This window comes from Bombina bombina, chromosome 4 (assembly GCF_027579735.1).
Source record: "Bombina bombina isolate aBomBom1 chromosome 4, aBomBom1.pri, whole genome shotgun sequence".
NCBI classification, from domain to species: Eukaryota; Metazoa; Chordata; class Amphibia; order Anura; family Bombinatoridae; genus Bombina; species Bombina bombina.
In genome coordinates, this window is record NC_069502.1 from 454,567,114 (window position 1) to 454,580,662 (window position 13,549).

The 13,549-nt window shown below is 41.1% G+C and overlaps 1 protein-coding gene across 3 annotated transcripts in view; it reads right to left on the minus strand.

The window, feature by feature from the left end:
- The window catches only part of ARMC9 (armadillo repeat containing 9), a 935,599-nt gene that overhangs the window by 903,863 nt on the left and 18,187 nt on the right, over positions 1-13,549 (minus strand). For all 3 annotated transcript variants that reach the window (XM_053710306.1, XM_053710304.1, XM_053710305.1), the window contains exon 2: positions 2,756-2,830. In XM_053710306.1, coding sequence (XP_053566281.1) covers positions 2,756-2,812 — 57 coding nt within the window. In that variant the 5' untranslated portion in view covers positions 2,813-2,830. The remainder of the gene's footprint in view (positions 1-2,755; positions 2,831-13,549) is intronic.

The following is a 13,549-nucleotide window of genomic DNA, read 5'->3' on the forward strand; positions in this document are numbered from 1 at the left end:
AGCAACTCTGGTATCGAGAGTTGCATTTGCGGTAAAAATGCTCTACGCTCCTTTTTTGGAGCCTAACGCAGCATTTGTTTGAACTCTCGATACCAGAGTTAATTTTATGCTGCGGCCAGAAAAAAGCCCGCGGAGCGTTAACAGCCCATCTACCGCCAAACTCCAAATCTAGGCCATAGACTGCAGAAAAGGGAAATACACATAGACCTGGCTCTTGGCAAATATAAGTAAATACATATATTTAAAACTTTATAACAGATAGTGCCAAACATAGCTGAGTGTCTTAAAAAACGATACATACTTACCGGAAGACACTCATCCACATATAGCAGACAGCCAAGCCAGTACTAAAAAACATCAGCAGAAGTAAAGGTATAGAAGTATAACGTCGATCTGAAAAGGGAGGCAGGAGATGAATCCCTGCAACCGATTAAAGAGAGCCTTTGAAAGGATTTCCAATGGGTGAAACCATAAAATAAATAGGCAATACTCCCTTCACATCCCTCTGACAAACACTGTACAATGAGAGGAATTGGGCTTCAGAATGCCTAGAAGCACCTATCACAGAAGAAATCAAGCACAGCTTACTTCACCACCTCCATAGGAGGCAAAGTGTGTAAAACTGAGGTATGTGTGTGGTAGGAGGTGTATTTATAGGCATTTTGAGGTTTGGGAAACTTTGACCCCTCCTGGTAGGAATGTATATCCCATACGTCACTAGCTCATGGACTCTTGCCACTTATATGAAAGAAATTATTTTAACAAGTCAGTTTCCATGCAATCTATTTTCGATCATTGTTGGTACTATGTGTCATGATCACATTGTTATGGCAATAAACACCATAACTCCTGTTTATTAATATAATCCCAAGATTGCATGCTTGCTATTTCACAGATAATTATAAACTAACCGCTCTTATGTTTCATCTCTCATGCGGTTTGTTTGTTTCTCAGGATTGACATGAGTACAGTCTTTATTATCCAGCATTGTATATAGTCCTAAAAAAAATCATCATTATATATATTCAATCATCCACATTCATCCATCTATAGATTTAAAGGGACAGTAAACCTTAAAAATAATGTTATATAATTCTGCACATAGTGCAGAATTATATAACATTATTTAGGTGCTATAGCCATAAAAGCATTTTTTACAGTTTAATTTGCTAAAATACGGCGCTTTTACAGACCCGCTCTCTGCTGAGCGGGTCTGTTATTTTTAGTCAGCGCATCGGGCCAGCTGTATAGTCACAGCCCGGCCCGACCGTGCCATAGCACTAAGTGCAGCTCGCTCCTGTCAGGAGCGAGCTGCACTTAGTCTTATGGCGCGGTCGGGCCGGGCTGTGACTATACAGCTGGCCCGATGCGCTGACTAAAAATAACAGACCCGCTCAGCAGAGAGCGGGTCTGTAAAAGCGCCGTATTTTAGCAAATTAAACTGTAAAAAATGCTTTTATGGCTATAGCACCTAAATAATGTTATATAATTCTGCACTATGTGCAGAATTATATAACATTATTTTTAAGGTTTACTATCCCTTTAATATTGTTTGTGTCCCATCCTAAAGGTAAACCCAATAATTATTAGATTCATTCATACCATAAGAATGGGTAGTAAAGGTATTAGCTATCTTTTTAAACAATAAAAATTTTGGTTTAGACTGTCCCTTTAATTATAGGCTATAAAAAGCTTTGTAAACATAGCCAGCAGAAGAAAATACACTCCCAGTCAGAGGTAATAAATATATTAGTTTTCAATTGTTCTGGGATTTGGTATACAAACAGAGATTAGATAAGGAAGCATGTGTGTGTACAGAAAGTGATAACATAAGGAGATCTGATTTCCCTGCAAGTCCAACCCAGTTTGTTGAGTTGTAATGTCAAAGAACAAAATCAGCTATTTCATATACAAAATTAAACCTAAAGAATTAAATTTAACATACATTTTATACTCTGCTGCTGGTATAATAAGTCATTGGAAACAAATGAAGGGAAATCTGTTTTACAGTATACTGCCCCTTTAGCACTGTCACATTGGAATGTTCTACCTTCCTACTCCCTTGCAACCAGTGTGCCAGCATAAGATAGGTGAGTGAGGCATATATATATATATATATATATATATATACACATATATACATATTAAACGCTTTTGGTATTGATCTTATCTATTTAATAAAGTGATACTGCCATTATAGCTCATGCATTACTATTTTATCTGCAAATGTCTGACAGTATTTGAAATGTTTAAAGGCTTTTTGGGATACTCTGAATTTCACTTCCCAAACAAGAGATCAGCAACATTTCAATAATTAATGTTGCACAACACAAAATCCACAGAGACCCCATGCAAACAAACTTATATGGACAAAAAAAGAAACGATTTAAGTGAAATGGACTTGACCAGCACAAGTATTTAGATAACTGGTTATTATAAAACTATACAGAAAGGAAGTTAGTGCCTGCGACTAATGTTTGATGAGGGGCCCCAGGCAAGTCATGGGAGGATTAACTCTGGTTCTGCACTTTGCATTAATAATATTTGTATTGTGCAAGTTCATTTACAGTTAACCAAAAAAATAACAAAATACAGACCAAGCAGAGAAAAACTAATTTGAGAGCTATAAAAAAAAAAAAACATGAAGTATAGGTGAAGAAAATTTTTATTTAGATATCATTAATTTGTTATTCAGAGCATTAGGGATCATAATATAAAACAATAAGAGATTTATTAAAAAACACACACAACTTACCTCTTTTACTAAACCAAGTAAATCTGCTTCATAGGCCAAAATATCTCCCATTGTCATACACTTTGCGAAGGATACCTAGGAAAAAAGAAAGTGTTAAAATCAAATGCTAAAACATTTCAATAATGAATATGGAAGAGAACTATTTAAATATGATCATCTTTTTCATACAAAAATATTTTATGTTAATTGCGCACCTTGTAATTATAAGACATTTCCATTGTATTGCTATAGAATAACATTATTAGCCAAGTCTCAACATTTTTATTTAATTTTTTTAAAAACATCATGTTTGAGGCACTTGTTTCTCGATAGCCAAACTCCACCCACCAGTTGCCTTATTTAGACAAGCCAAACAACAAGGCTAGCGAGAGTCCTTCAAAGTGCATTGTTATGCAGTTGTTGTCTGCTAAAGCCAGTTATGGAAAGATATATAGCAGTGCTAGCCTTGAAAAGTCTGCAGGGTACACTTACAGCTCTACGAATTAGAAAATCCACAATATTCAGAGCTAATTTACATAAAAGAGGGTCAAATAAATAATGAAATGTACATTACAAAGTTTTTTTTACTATGTCTAACTAAATATTTTAAATTTAAAGGGACACTGAACCCATTTTTTTTCTTTAATGATTCAGATAGAGCATGACATTTTAAGAAACTTTCTAATTTACTCCTATTATCACATTTTCTTCATTCTCTTGGTATCTTTATTTGAAATGCAAGAATTTAAGTTTAGATGTCGGCCCATTTTTGGCGAACAACCTGGGTTGTTCTTGCTGATTGGTGGATAAATTCATCCACCAATAAAAAAGTGCTATCCAGAGTGCTGAACCAAACAAAAAGCTTAAATGCCTTCTTTTTCAAATAAAGATAGCAAGAGAAAGAAGAAAATTTGATAATAGGAGTAAATTAGAAAGTTACTTAAAATTGCATGCTCTATCTGAATCACAAAAGAAAAAAATTTGGGTTCAGTGCTGTTTACTGTCCCTTTAAAGCTATCAAAAAGTGAATGTTGGTGCATTAAGGTCCATGGGAAAAAAGCTTATTAGAAAAATTCCCAAATCCCTGTGGTGATATGTCCTATAAGCATATGAACAAAAATTATAGTTATGTTTTAAAATTACCTCTTTTAGATGCAAAAGTCTGCCCCATCAATGCTCACAGTATGCTCAAAGAACCAAAGTCCCGCCAATGGTAACCTTACAATACGCCCCTACGGTCATGGATACAGAACACCCAACGCCTGCCCACTTATCTCAGTCACACAGCATAGACTTCCCACTCCCATATGTTAGCAGGTATGTAACGGCTTAAAATCAGGTGGTGTTTTTCTCATAAGTTAACGTCTCACCAAAAGATGGTAACCACTAATTAACTTCTGTTCTGCATTTTGTACACTTGGCTACTTAATGTGACCAACCAAGAACATCACTGATAAATTCACAGGCTCTTCTTAAAGGGACAGTCTAGTATAAATTAAACTTTCATTATTCAGATAGGACTTTTAATTTTAATCAACTTTCCAATTTACTTTTATCATCAAATTTGCTTTTTTCTCTTGATATTCATAGTTTAAACTAAACATAGGTAGGAATCTTATGCTAATTTCTAAGCCTTTGAGGGCTGCCTCTTATCACATGCTTTTTAAATCTCTTTTCAACACAGAGACAGAAAGTACACGTGGGCCATATAGATAACACTGTGTTCAGGCACAGAGGGTTATTTAAGATCTAGCACAAAACAATGCTAAATTTAAGACAATAGATAATAACAAGTCGCAGTCATGTGATCAGGGGGCTGGGAGAAGGTTCCTAGATACAAGGTAATCACAGAGGTAAAAAGTATATTAATATAACTGTGTTGGTTTTGCAAAACCGGGGAATTGGTAATAAAGGGATTATCTATCTTTTAACCCCTTAATGACCGGACCATTTTTCAATTTTCTTACCCTTAATGACAATGGCTATTTTTACATTTCTGCAGTGTTTGTGTTTAGCTGTAATTTTCCTCTTACTCATTTACTGTACCCATACATATTATATACCGTTTTTCTCGCCATTAAATGGACTTTCTAAGGATACCATTATTTTCATCATATCTTATAATTTCCTATAAAAAAAATATAAAATATGAGGAAAAAATTGAAAAAAACACACTTTTTCTAACTTTGACCTCCAAAATCTGTTACACATCTACAATCACCAAAAAACACCTATGCTAAATAGTTTCTAAATTTTGTCCTGAGTTTAGAAATACCAAATGTTTACATGTTCTTTACTTTTTTTGCAAGTTATAGGGCCATAAATACAAGTAGCACTTTGCTATTTCCAAACAACTTTTTTTCAAAATTAGCGCTAGTTACATTGGAACCCTGATATCTGTCAGGAATACCTGAATATCCCTTGACATGTATATATTTTTTTTTAGAAGACAACCCAAAGTATTGATCTAGGCCCATTTTGGTATATTTCATGCCACCATTTCACCGCCAAATGTCATCAAATAAAAAAAAAAGTTCACTTTTTCACAAATTTTGTCACAAACTTTAGGTTTCCCACTGAAATTATTTACAAACAGCTTCTGCAATTAAGGCACAAATGGTTGTAAATGCTTCTTTGGGATCCCCTTTGTTCAGAAATAGCAGACTTATATGGCTTTGGGGTTGCTTTTTGGTAAGTAGAAGGCCGCTAAATGCTGCTGCGCACCACACGTAAATTATGCCCAGCAGTTAAGGGGTTAAATTAGGTAGCTTGTAGGGAGCTTGCAGGGTTAATTTTAGCTTTAGGGTAGAGATCAGCCTCCCACCTGACACATCCCACCCCCTGATCCCTCCCAAACAGTTCTCTTCCCTCCCCCACCCCACAATTGTCCCCGCCATCTTAAGTACTGGCAGAAAGTCTGCCAGTACTAAATAAAAGGAGTTTTTATTTTTTTTAATAAAAAAAAATAAAATGTTTTAGCTGTGATGGACTCCTGCCTTAGCCCCAACCTCCATGATCCCCCCCCCCAGCAATCTAACCCTCTCCCCTACCTAATTGCCGCCATCTTGGGTACTGGCAGCTGTCTGCCAGTACCCAATTTGCCCCCCAAAAAAGTGTTTTTATTATTATTTTTTATTACTAATTTAATTTTTTCTGTAGTGTAGCAGCCCCCCACAATACCCCAACCCCCTCCCCCTCCCAGATCCTCATATATATATATTTTCCCCCCTCTTCCCACTCATTGGTGTCAGTGTGGGTAGGTGATCGCGCGCACGCGCACGCGCATGCGCGCCCCCGCACGCTCCCGGCACCCGGCGTGCACATTGCACTTACAGGAGCCGGATGCCGGGTAGCGATGGGCCGCCCACCCGCCTCCCTGTTGCGCTCCCACCCACCAACGAACCGGCCGCATCGCTACCGGTGCAGAGAGGGCCACAGAGTGGCTCTCTCTGCATCGGATGCTTTCTAAGGGTATTGCAGGATGCCTCAATATCGAGGCATCACTGCAATACCCTGAGAGCTGCTGGAAGAGATTGCGATCGCTTCCAGCACTCTCTTAGACAAGTGACGTACCAGGTACGTCCATTGTCACTAACTGCAAGTTTTTGCAGGACGTACCTGGTACGTCACTTGTCATTAAGGGGTTAAAACAATACCAGTTCTATGGTAGACTGTCCATTGAACTGGTGTCTTGGCTCTAGTGAGTAGCAGATAATGTAAGAAAACATTTATAAAGTGTTGACTTTCTCCCACTTGGCAGAGCTTCACACCTAAACAAACGAATTAGTAGCAAAGCAAACTGTCTTAAATTTCACAGTTTACTTTACTACAACAGGTCTAGCAGCAGTAATGCGCATGTGCAACCTTTCAGGCATATCGCTCTATACTCTAAGTGCTCTGGGAGAATACTTTTTTTGGCTGTAGCATCAACCTTTGTTAAATCTAAAAAACACCCAGAGGTGCACCTCTGGAAATATGTTAAGACACAAACAGGTGGGTGCTAAAACACAGTTTGTAATGCAAGCAAGAAGTAACTGGTTTCCAAGATGCTCATTTGCCAGTCTCATTCAGTGCTGAATGTGGAAAAAGGAGACCGCATTCAGCTTTCTTTGGAGCCAGATTTCTTGTGAAAGTACAACAGACTAAGATCTGGGTTCGCACAGATCTTATTGTGTTGCACTTTCACAAGAAGCATAGAAGCCAAATGTCCCGTTTTTCCTGGGACAGTCTTGTTTTCAGCATCCTGTCACTGCCTTTTAAAGGAACAGTATCACCAATTTTCATATAACTGCATGTAATTGGCACTACTATATAGAAGAATATGCACATATACTGGTATAAAAATCCAGTATAAAACCTTTTAAAACTTTTCTTAGAAGCTCCCAGTTTAGCATTGTTGATGAGATTAGGCTGGGATACCCAGTAATAGGGGTTGGGAAATCAGGGTGAGCAGACACTCCCCCCTCCCCTGCATATGAAAAGATCCATTAATTAAGCAGGAGCAAACTTGAATCTATAGACATCAGTCTACATCTAAAACTTTGAGGCTTGGTTAGGAGTGTGTTATTTAAAAATAAGCAAAACTATACCACATTTCAAAAACACTCCCAGATAGGCTATGTAAATGGATCATTTGCAAAAAATGTTATACAAAGAAGAATCCCTTTAAGTGTGTCCCTTGTTCTATTTAGTCTGTATTTAAAGGGAGAGTCTACACCTGCATTGTTATTGTTTAAAAAGATAGATAATCCCTTTGTTTACCCATTCCCCAGTTTTGCACTGCCAACATGCTTAGCAGATTATTTCCTTTCCTTCTGTATGAGGAGAGTCCATGGCTTCATTCATTGCTTATGGGAAAACAGAACCTGGTCACCAGTAGGAGGCAAAGGCTTAAATACCTCCCCCACTTCCATCATACCCCAGTCATTTTGCAGAGGGAACAAGGAACAGTAGGAGAAATATCAGGGTATAAATGGTGCCAGAAGAACAAAACAAAAACATTTTGGTCCGCCCAACGGAGACTACGGGCGGAGGCTGTGGACTCTCCTCATACAGAAGGATAGGAAATGATCTGGTAAGCATAATTTATGGTTTCCTTAGTAATATGAGGAGAGTCCACGGCTTCATTCATTACTTGTGGGAAACAAAAAGCCAAGCTCTAGAGGACACTAAATGAAGAGAGACGGACCCTTATCTGAAGGTACCACAGCCTGCAAAACCTTTCTCCCAAAAGCTGCTTCAGCCGAAGCAAAAACATCAAATTTGTAACATTTTGAAAAGGTATGTAAAGAGGACCAGGTAGCCACCCTACAAATCTGCTCCATAGAGGCCTCATTCTTAAAGGCCCAAGATGAAGCCACAGCTCTAGTTGAATGAGCCATAATACTGAGGAGGCTTATGTCCCGCTGTCTCATATGCCAAGCAAATAATACTCCTCATCCAAAAAGATAAGGAAGTGGAAGAGGCCTTCTGCCCTCTACGCTTCCCAGACAACAAACAAGGAAGAAGTCTGTCTAAAATCTTTTGTAGCTTGAAGATAGAATTTCAAAGCTAGAACCACATCCAAATTATGAAGTAACTGTTCCTTCGGCGAAGAAGGATTAGGACACAAGGAAGGAACCACAATCTCCTGATTGATGTTACGATCAGAAACAACATTAGGAAGAAAACCCATCCCAGTACGAAGAATAGCCTTATCAGTATGAAAAACTAGGTAAGAAGGCTCACATTGCAAGGCCGCCATCTCAGAAACTCTGCGTGCCGAAGCAATAGCCAGTAGAAAAAGAACCTTCCAAGATAGTAATTTAATGTCAATCGAATGCATAGGCTCAAACGTAGCCCTCTACAAAACCTTAAGAAAAAGATTTAAACTCCAAGGAGGAGCGGTAGGTCTAAACACAGGCCTGATTCTAGATAGAGCCTGAACAAAAGAATGCACATCAGGAAGCTCAGCGAGCCTCTTGTGCAATAACACAGATAGAACCGAAATCTGTCCCTTTAGGGAACTTGCAGAAAGGCCCTTCTCCATACCATCCTGTAGAAATGAAAAAAATCCTGGAAACCTTGACCTTATGCCAGGGGAATTCACGCTCTTCACACCAGAATAAGGAGGTCCTTCACACCTTATGATAGATGCGACGAGTGACCGGCTTTCGAGCATGAATGAGAGTATCAATCACGCTCTCAGAAAAACATCTCATGGCTAGGACTAAGCATTTAATCTCCACGCAGTCAGCCTACGAAAATATAGATTTTGATGAACAAAAAGGACCCTGTTCCAGCAGATCCCTGCGACAAGGTAACCTCCATGGAGGAGATGAGGACATCCCCACCAGGTCCGCAAACCACATCCTTCTCCGCCACGTTGGAGCAAGTAGTATTGCCGAAGCTTGCTCCTGCTTGATGCGGGCCACTATCCGAGGGAGAAGTGGTAACAGTAGAAAAATGTAAATTAGACTGAACCTCCAAGGCACTGCTAATGCATCTATCAGCTCTTCCTGAGGATCCCTGGACCGCGACCCGTATCTGGGTAGCTTGGAATTGAGTCAGAACGCCATGAGATCTATCTCCGGCATCCTCCATCTGTTGCAAATCTCTGAAAAGACACCTCGGGATGGAGAGACCATTCCCCCGGATGAAAGGATTGTCTGCTGAGAAAATCTGCTTCCCAGTTGTCCACACCCGGAATGTGGATCGCTAACAGCAAGCAGTTGTGGACCTCCACCCATTCCAGAATCCGAGATACTTCCCTCATTGCTAGGGAGCTGCTCGTTCCCCCCCTCATGGTTGATATAAGCCACCAAAGTTATGTTGTCTAATTGGAATCTGATAAACTGGGACAAACCCAGAGGAGGCCAAGCCTTCAGAGCATTGAAGATTGCTCGAAGTTCTAAAAATCAGAGTCCACAGATTCCTCTCAAGTCCACAGACCCTGTGCCTTCCTGGCATCCCAATCAGCTCCCTATCCTGAGAGACTTGCGTCCGTAGTCACAATCTCCCAGGATGGTCTCAAGAAGGATGTCCCTTGGGACAGGTGATCTGGACAGAGCCACCAAGAGAGCGATTCTCTCGACCAGTTGTCCAGAGAAATCTGTTGTAATAGATCCAAGTGGTCGCCGTTCCACTGGCTCAGCAGCTGAAGAGGCCTGAGATGGAACCCGACGAATGAAATGATGTCTATGCTGGACACCATGAGTCCAATTACCTCCATACACTGGGTCACAGAGGGCCTTAAGAAGGTCTGTAGGGCAAGACAATTGGAAGTTAGCTTGTAACGTCTCTGATCTGTAAGAAATATCCTTATGGATATGGAGTCTATTATCGTACCCAGGAATTCCACCCTGGTACTGGGAACAAGAGAACTCTTCAAGAGATCCTCCAAGAGTTCGAAGAAGAAATAGAAGAGCTTTTGAATTGTCCTCTGCCAAACGACAGGATGGAGCCTGAACCAGGATGTCCTCTAAATATGAAGCTACTGCTATCCCTCTGGTTCTCACCACTGTGAGCACAGCATCTAGGACCTTCATAAAGACTCTTGGGGCAGTAGCTAGACCAAATGGAAGTGCAACAAACTGGAAGTGCTGGTACAGGAACGCTAATCTCAAGAACCTGAAGTGTTCCTTGTGAATTGGAACATGAAGGTAAGCATCCTTCAAGTCTATCGTAGTCATGAGCTGTCCTTCCTGAACTAAGGGCAAAAATGGACCTTATAGTCTCCATCGTGAACGATGGGACCGACAGGAACTTGTTTAAGTACTTTAGGTCCAGAATCAGGCAAAAAGTTCCCTCCTTCTTTGGAACCACAAAAAAGGTTTGAGTAGTATCCCAGACCTCTTTCTGCTAGAGGTACCGGTACAATTACTCCCAGGGAGGAGAGATCCCTCACGCACCCTAGAAAGGTCTCTCGTTTTTTCTTGTCTTGAAGACAGGTTTGACAAGAGGAATCTGCCTCGGGGTGGGTGAGATCTGAAACCTATCCTGTACCCCTGAGCGATAATCTCCAGGACCCAAGGGTCTTGCACGTTCCCCAGCCAAGTCTCCAGAAAGAGAGATAGTCTGCCCCCCACACAGTCCGAAGACGGATCGGGGGCTGCCCCATCATGCCAACTTTGACTCGGCGGGCTTCTTGTTCTGCTTGGATTTATTCCAAGACTGAGTCGGTCTCTAAGTTCCCTTTCAGGTTTATCCAACCAAAAGGGACGAAAATTAGGATTTTGTCCCTTAGGCTTGTTATTCTTACCCTGCGGTAAAAAGGCACCCTTGCCTCCAGTGACTGTGGATATGATTGAGTCCAGGCCTGGACCAAAAAGAATCTTCCCCTTAAATGGCAGGGAGAGAAGTCTAGATTTTGAAGTCATGTCTGCAGACCAAGACTTCAGCCAGAGTGCCCTACGTGCTAGTACTGAAAAACCTGACGCCTTAGCATTCAGGCGAATAATCTGCATCACAAATAAAAGAATTAGCAACTCTCAAGGCCTTAATTTTATCCTGGATCGTGTGAAGGGGACCTTCCACCTCGATCAATTCAGATAAAGAGTTGCACCAATAGGTGGCGGCTCCAGCCACCGCAGCAACCGCTGCTGCCGGTTGAAATAAATATCTGTGTGCTGAAACATCTTTCTCAACAGAGTTTCTAGCTACTTATCCATGGGCTCTTTGAACGAGGAACTATCCTCAAGCGGGATAGTAGTGTGTTTAGCAAGCGTGAAGATAGCGCCATCCACCTTAGGGACGGAACCCCACAACTCTAATTAAGAGTCTGAAACTGGGAATCATTTCTTAAAGGAAGAAAAAGGGGAAAAGGAAGAACCGAGTCTTTCCCATTCATTCTTAATAATATTTGCCATATTTACGGGAACCGGGAAAGTCTGTGGTACAACCCTGACCTCATCTAGTTTAGGAATACAAGGTTCCTCAGTTAATTTTGGTTCTGGAACTTCTAAAGTAGCCAAAACTTCCTTTAACAGAAAGCGTAAGTGTTCAATCCTAAATCTAAAGTCTGGTTCCTTCGCAGCTGGAGGCCTAGAGGCAGCAGATTCCGAAGTATCCTCTGAAGTATCAGAGGTGTCATCATCGGATAGTCTGGTATCAGATAAATCCAATAAGTTAGTAGATGATCCATGGGAAGGATAGCAATATTTGACCTTTCGCTTGTGCTTAGCTTGGCGAGGTAAGCGCTGAAGGCCGCAGACACTGCCATTTGTAGCTGTTGAGTAAAGTCTGGCGGAAAGAGGGCCCCTCCAGAAGAAGGATTAGCAGTGCAATGGGAAGCTGCATTTGTAATAGGAGATGACATCGGGGAACGCACCTCACGGGACGGAGACTCCTCAGAGGTGGACAACTCCGTGGAACTAAACATAGTTGTTTTCTTAGATCAAATTACTTTATCAAGGCATGTGGAACATAATTGAGCAGGCGGATATACCGTAACCTCCTCACAATATAGACAGATATTAGGTTTAGGTAAAGAGGAAGTACCCTCCAACACATCAGAGTCCTCCATAGCTTGCGCTTGTAAGATGGACTATAGAAAAAGATAAACGGCACCTTTATACCCCCAATGGCTGGGGCACTCACCACCTCCTATGACCTAGGCCCCACAGAGAAACCGCTTAGTCTCCGGTAAACCGCACGGTCAGGAAAAGAGGAAATCAGTCAAACCACATCTTGTCACGGTCACGTGGTGTGCCATGCAAGACCGCTCCTGCTATAGGAAAAAGCATGCCAAACCTAACCTGCGCAACTAACCAAAATCGAAAGTAAAAACCTGTACGTTACAACATCTGTCTGAGCCTCATCTCACATGTTGCAGCATAAAACAAACTTCCGGAGATATTAACCCTTTATTCCATACAGATAAAAGGAGTCACACTGTGACTTGTCTTCTTGCTTTATCATATTTGAATAAAAATAAAACAAACTTACCGGAATCTCTGCTGTGGAACAGGCACACATCCTCTCAAATTTGACAGTCTTGTAAGCATCGCTCCTGACATGGACTAGAGTGAAAGAAGCAGGCAGTAAAACTCCTCAACACTTATTGCTTAGGTGCTGTAAATACGAGTCTAAATGGGTTAGCAGAAAGACTCTCCCTGCGTCTCCAGACCCTAGCATTCGTCAATACTCTCACTGAGAGGCTGACAAGGCTACTTAAAACTCCAGTCCAATTCCGAAGGGTACTACCCTCCATAAGGAACTACTCCGTATCTTCTGACACTTCTCTGCCAACCTCCTGTGATGAAAGGCAAATAATGACTGGGGGGTGAGGGAAGTGGAGGAGGTACTTAAGCCTTTGGCTGGGGTCTCTTTGCCTCCACCTGGTGGCCAGGTTCTGTATTCCCACAAGTAATGAATGAAGCTGTGGACTCTCCTCATATTAAGAAGGAAATATACGTTTTACCTCTGTGATTACCTTGTATTTAAGCCTCTGCAGACTGCCCCCTTTTGACAGACTTGCATTTTAGCCAATCAGTGCTGACTCCTAGGTAACTCCACGAGTGTGAGCATGTTATCTATAAGGCACACATGAACTAACGCCCTCTAGTTGTAAAAAAACTGTCAAAATGCAATCAGATAAGAGACGGCCATTGCCTCTAGTTTCTTGGCTACTGTACGTTTTTTTTTTTCTTCTTTATCTGTGCTGCTCATCTGTTATATTAAAGTTTAGCAATGTGTAGTCAGGTAAGGAGGAGCCATGAGTTGTAATACTAGGGTGGGTAGACTAGAATACAATGTGTGAGGAAGCAAGGCATCTGAATAGTATTGCACTATTGGGAACAGGCTCTTTATGTGCTGGCAGGGACTGGAATTTACAGA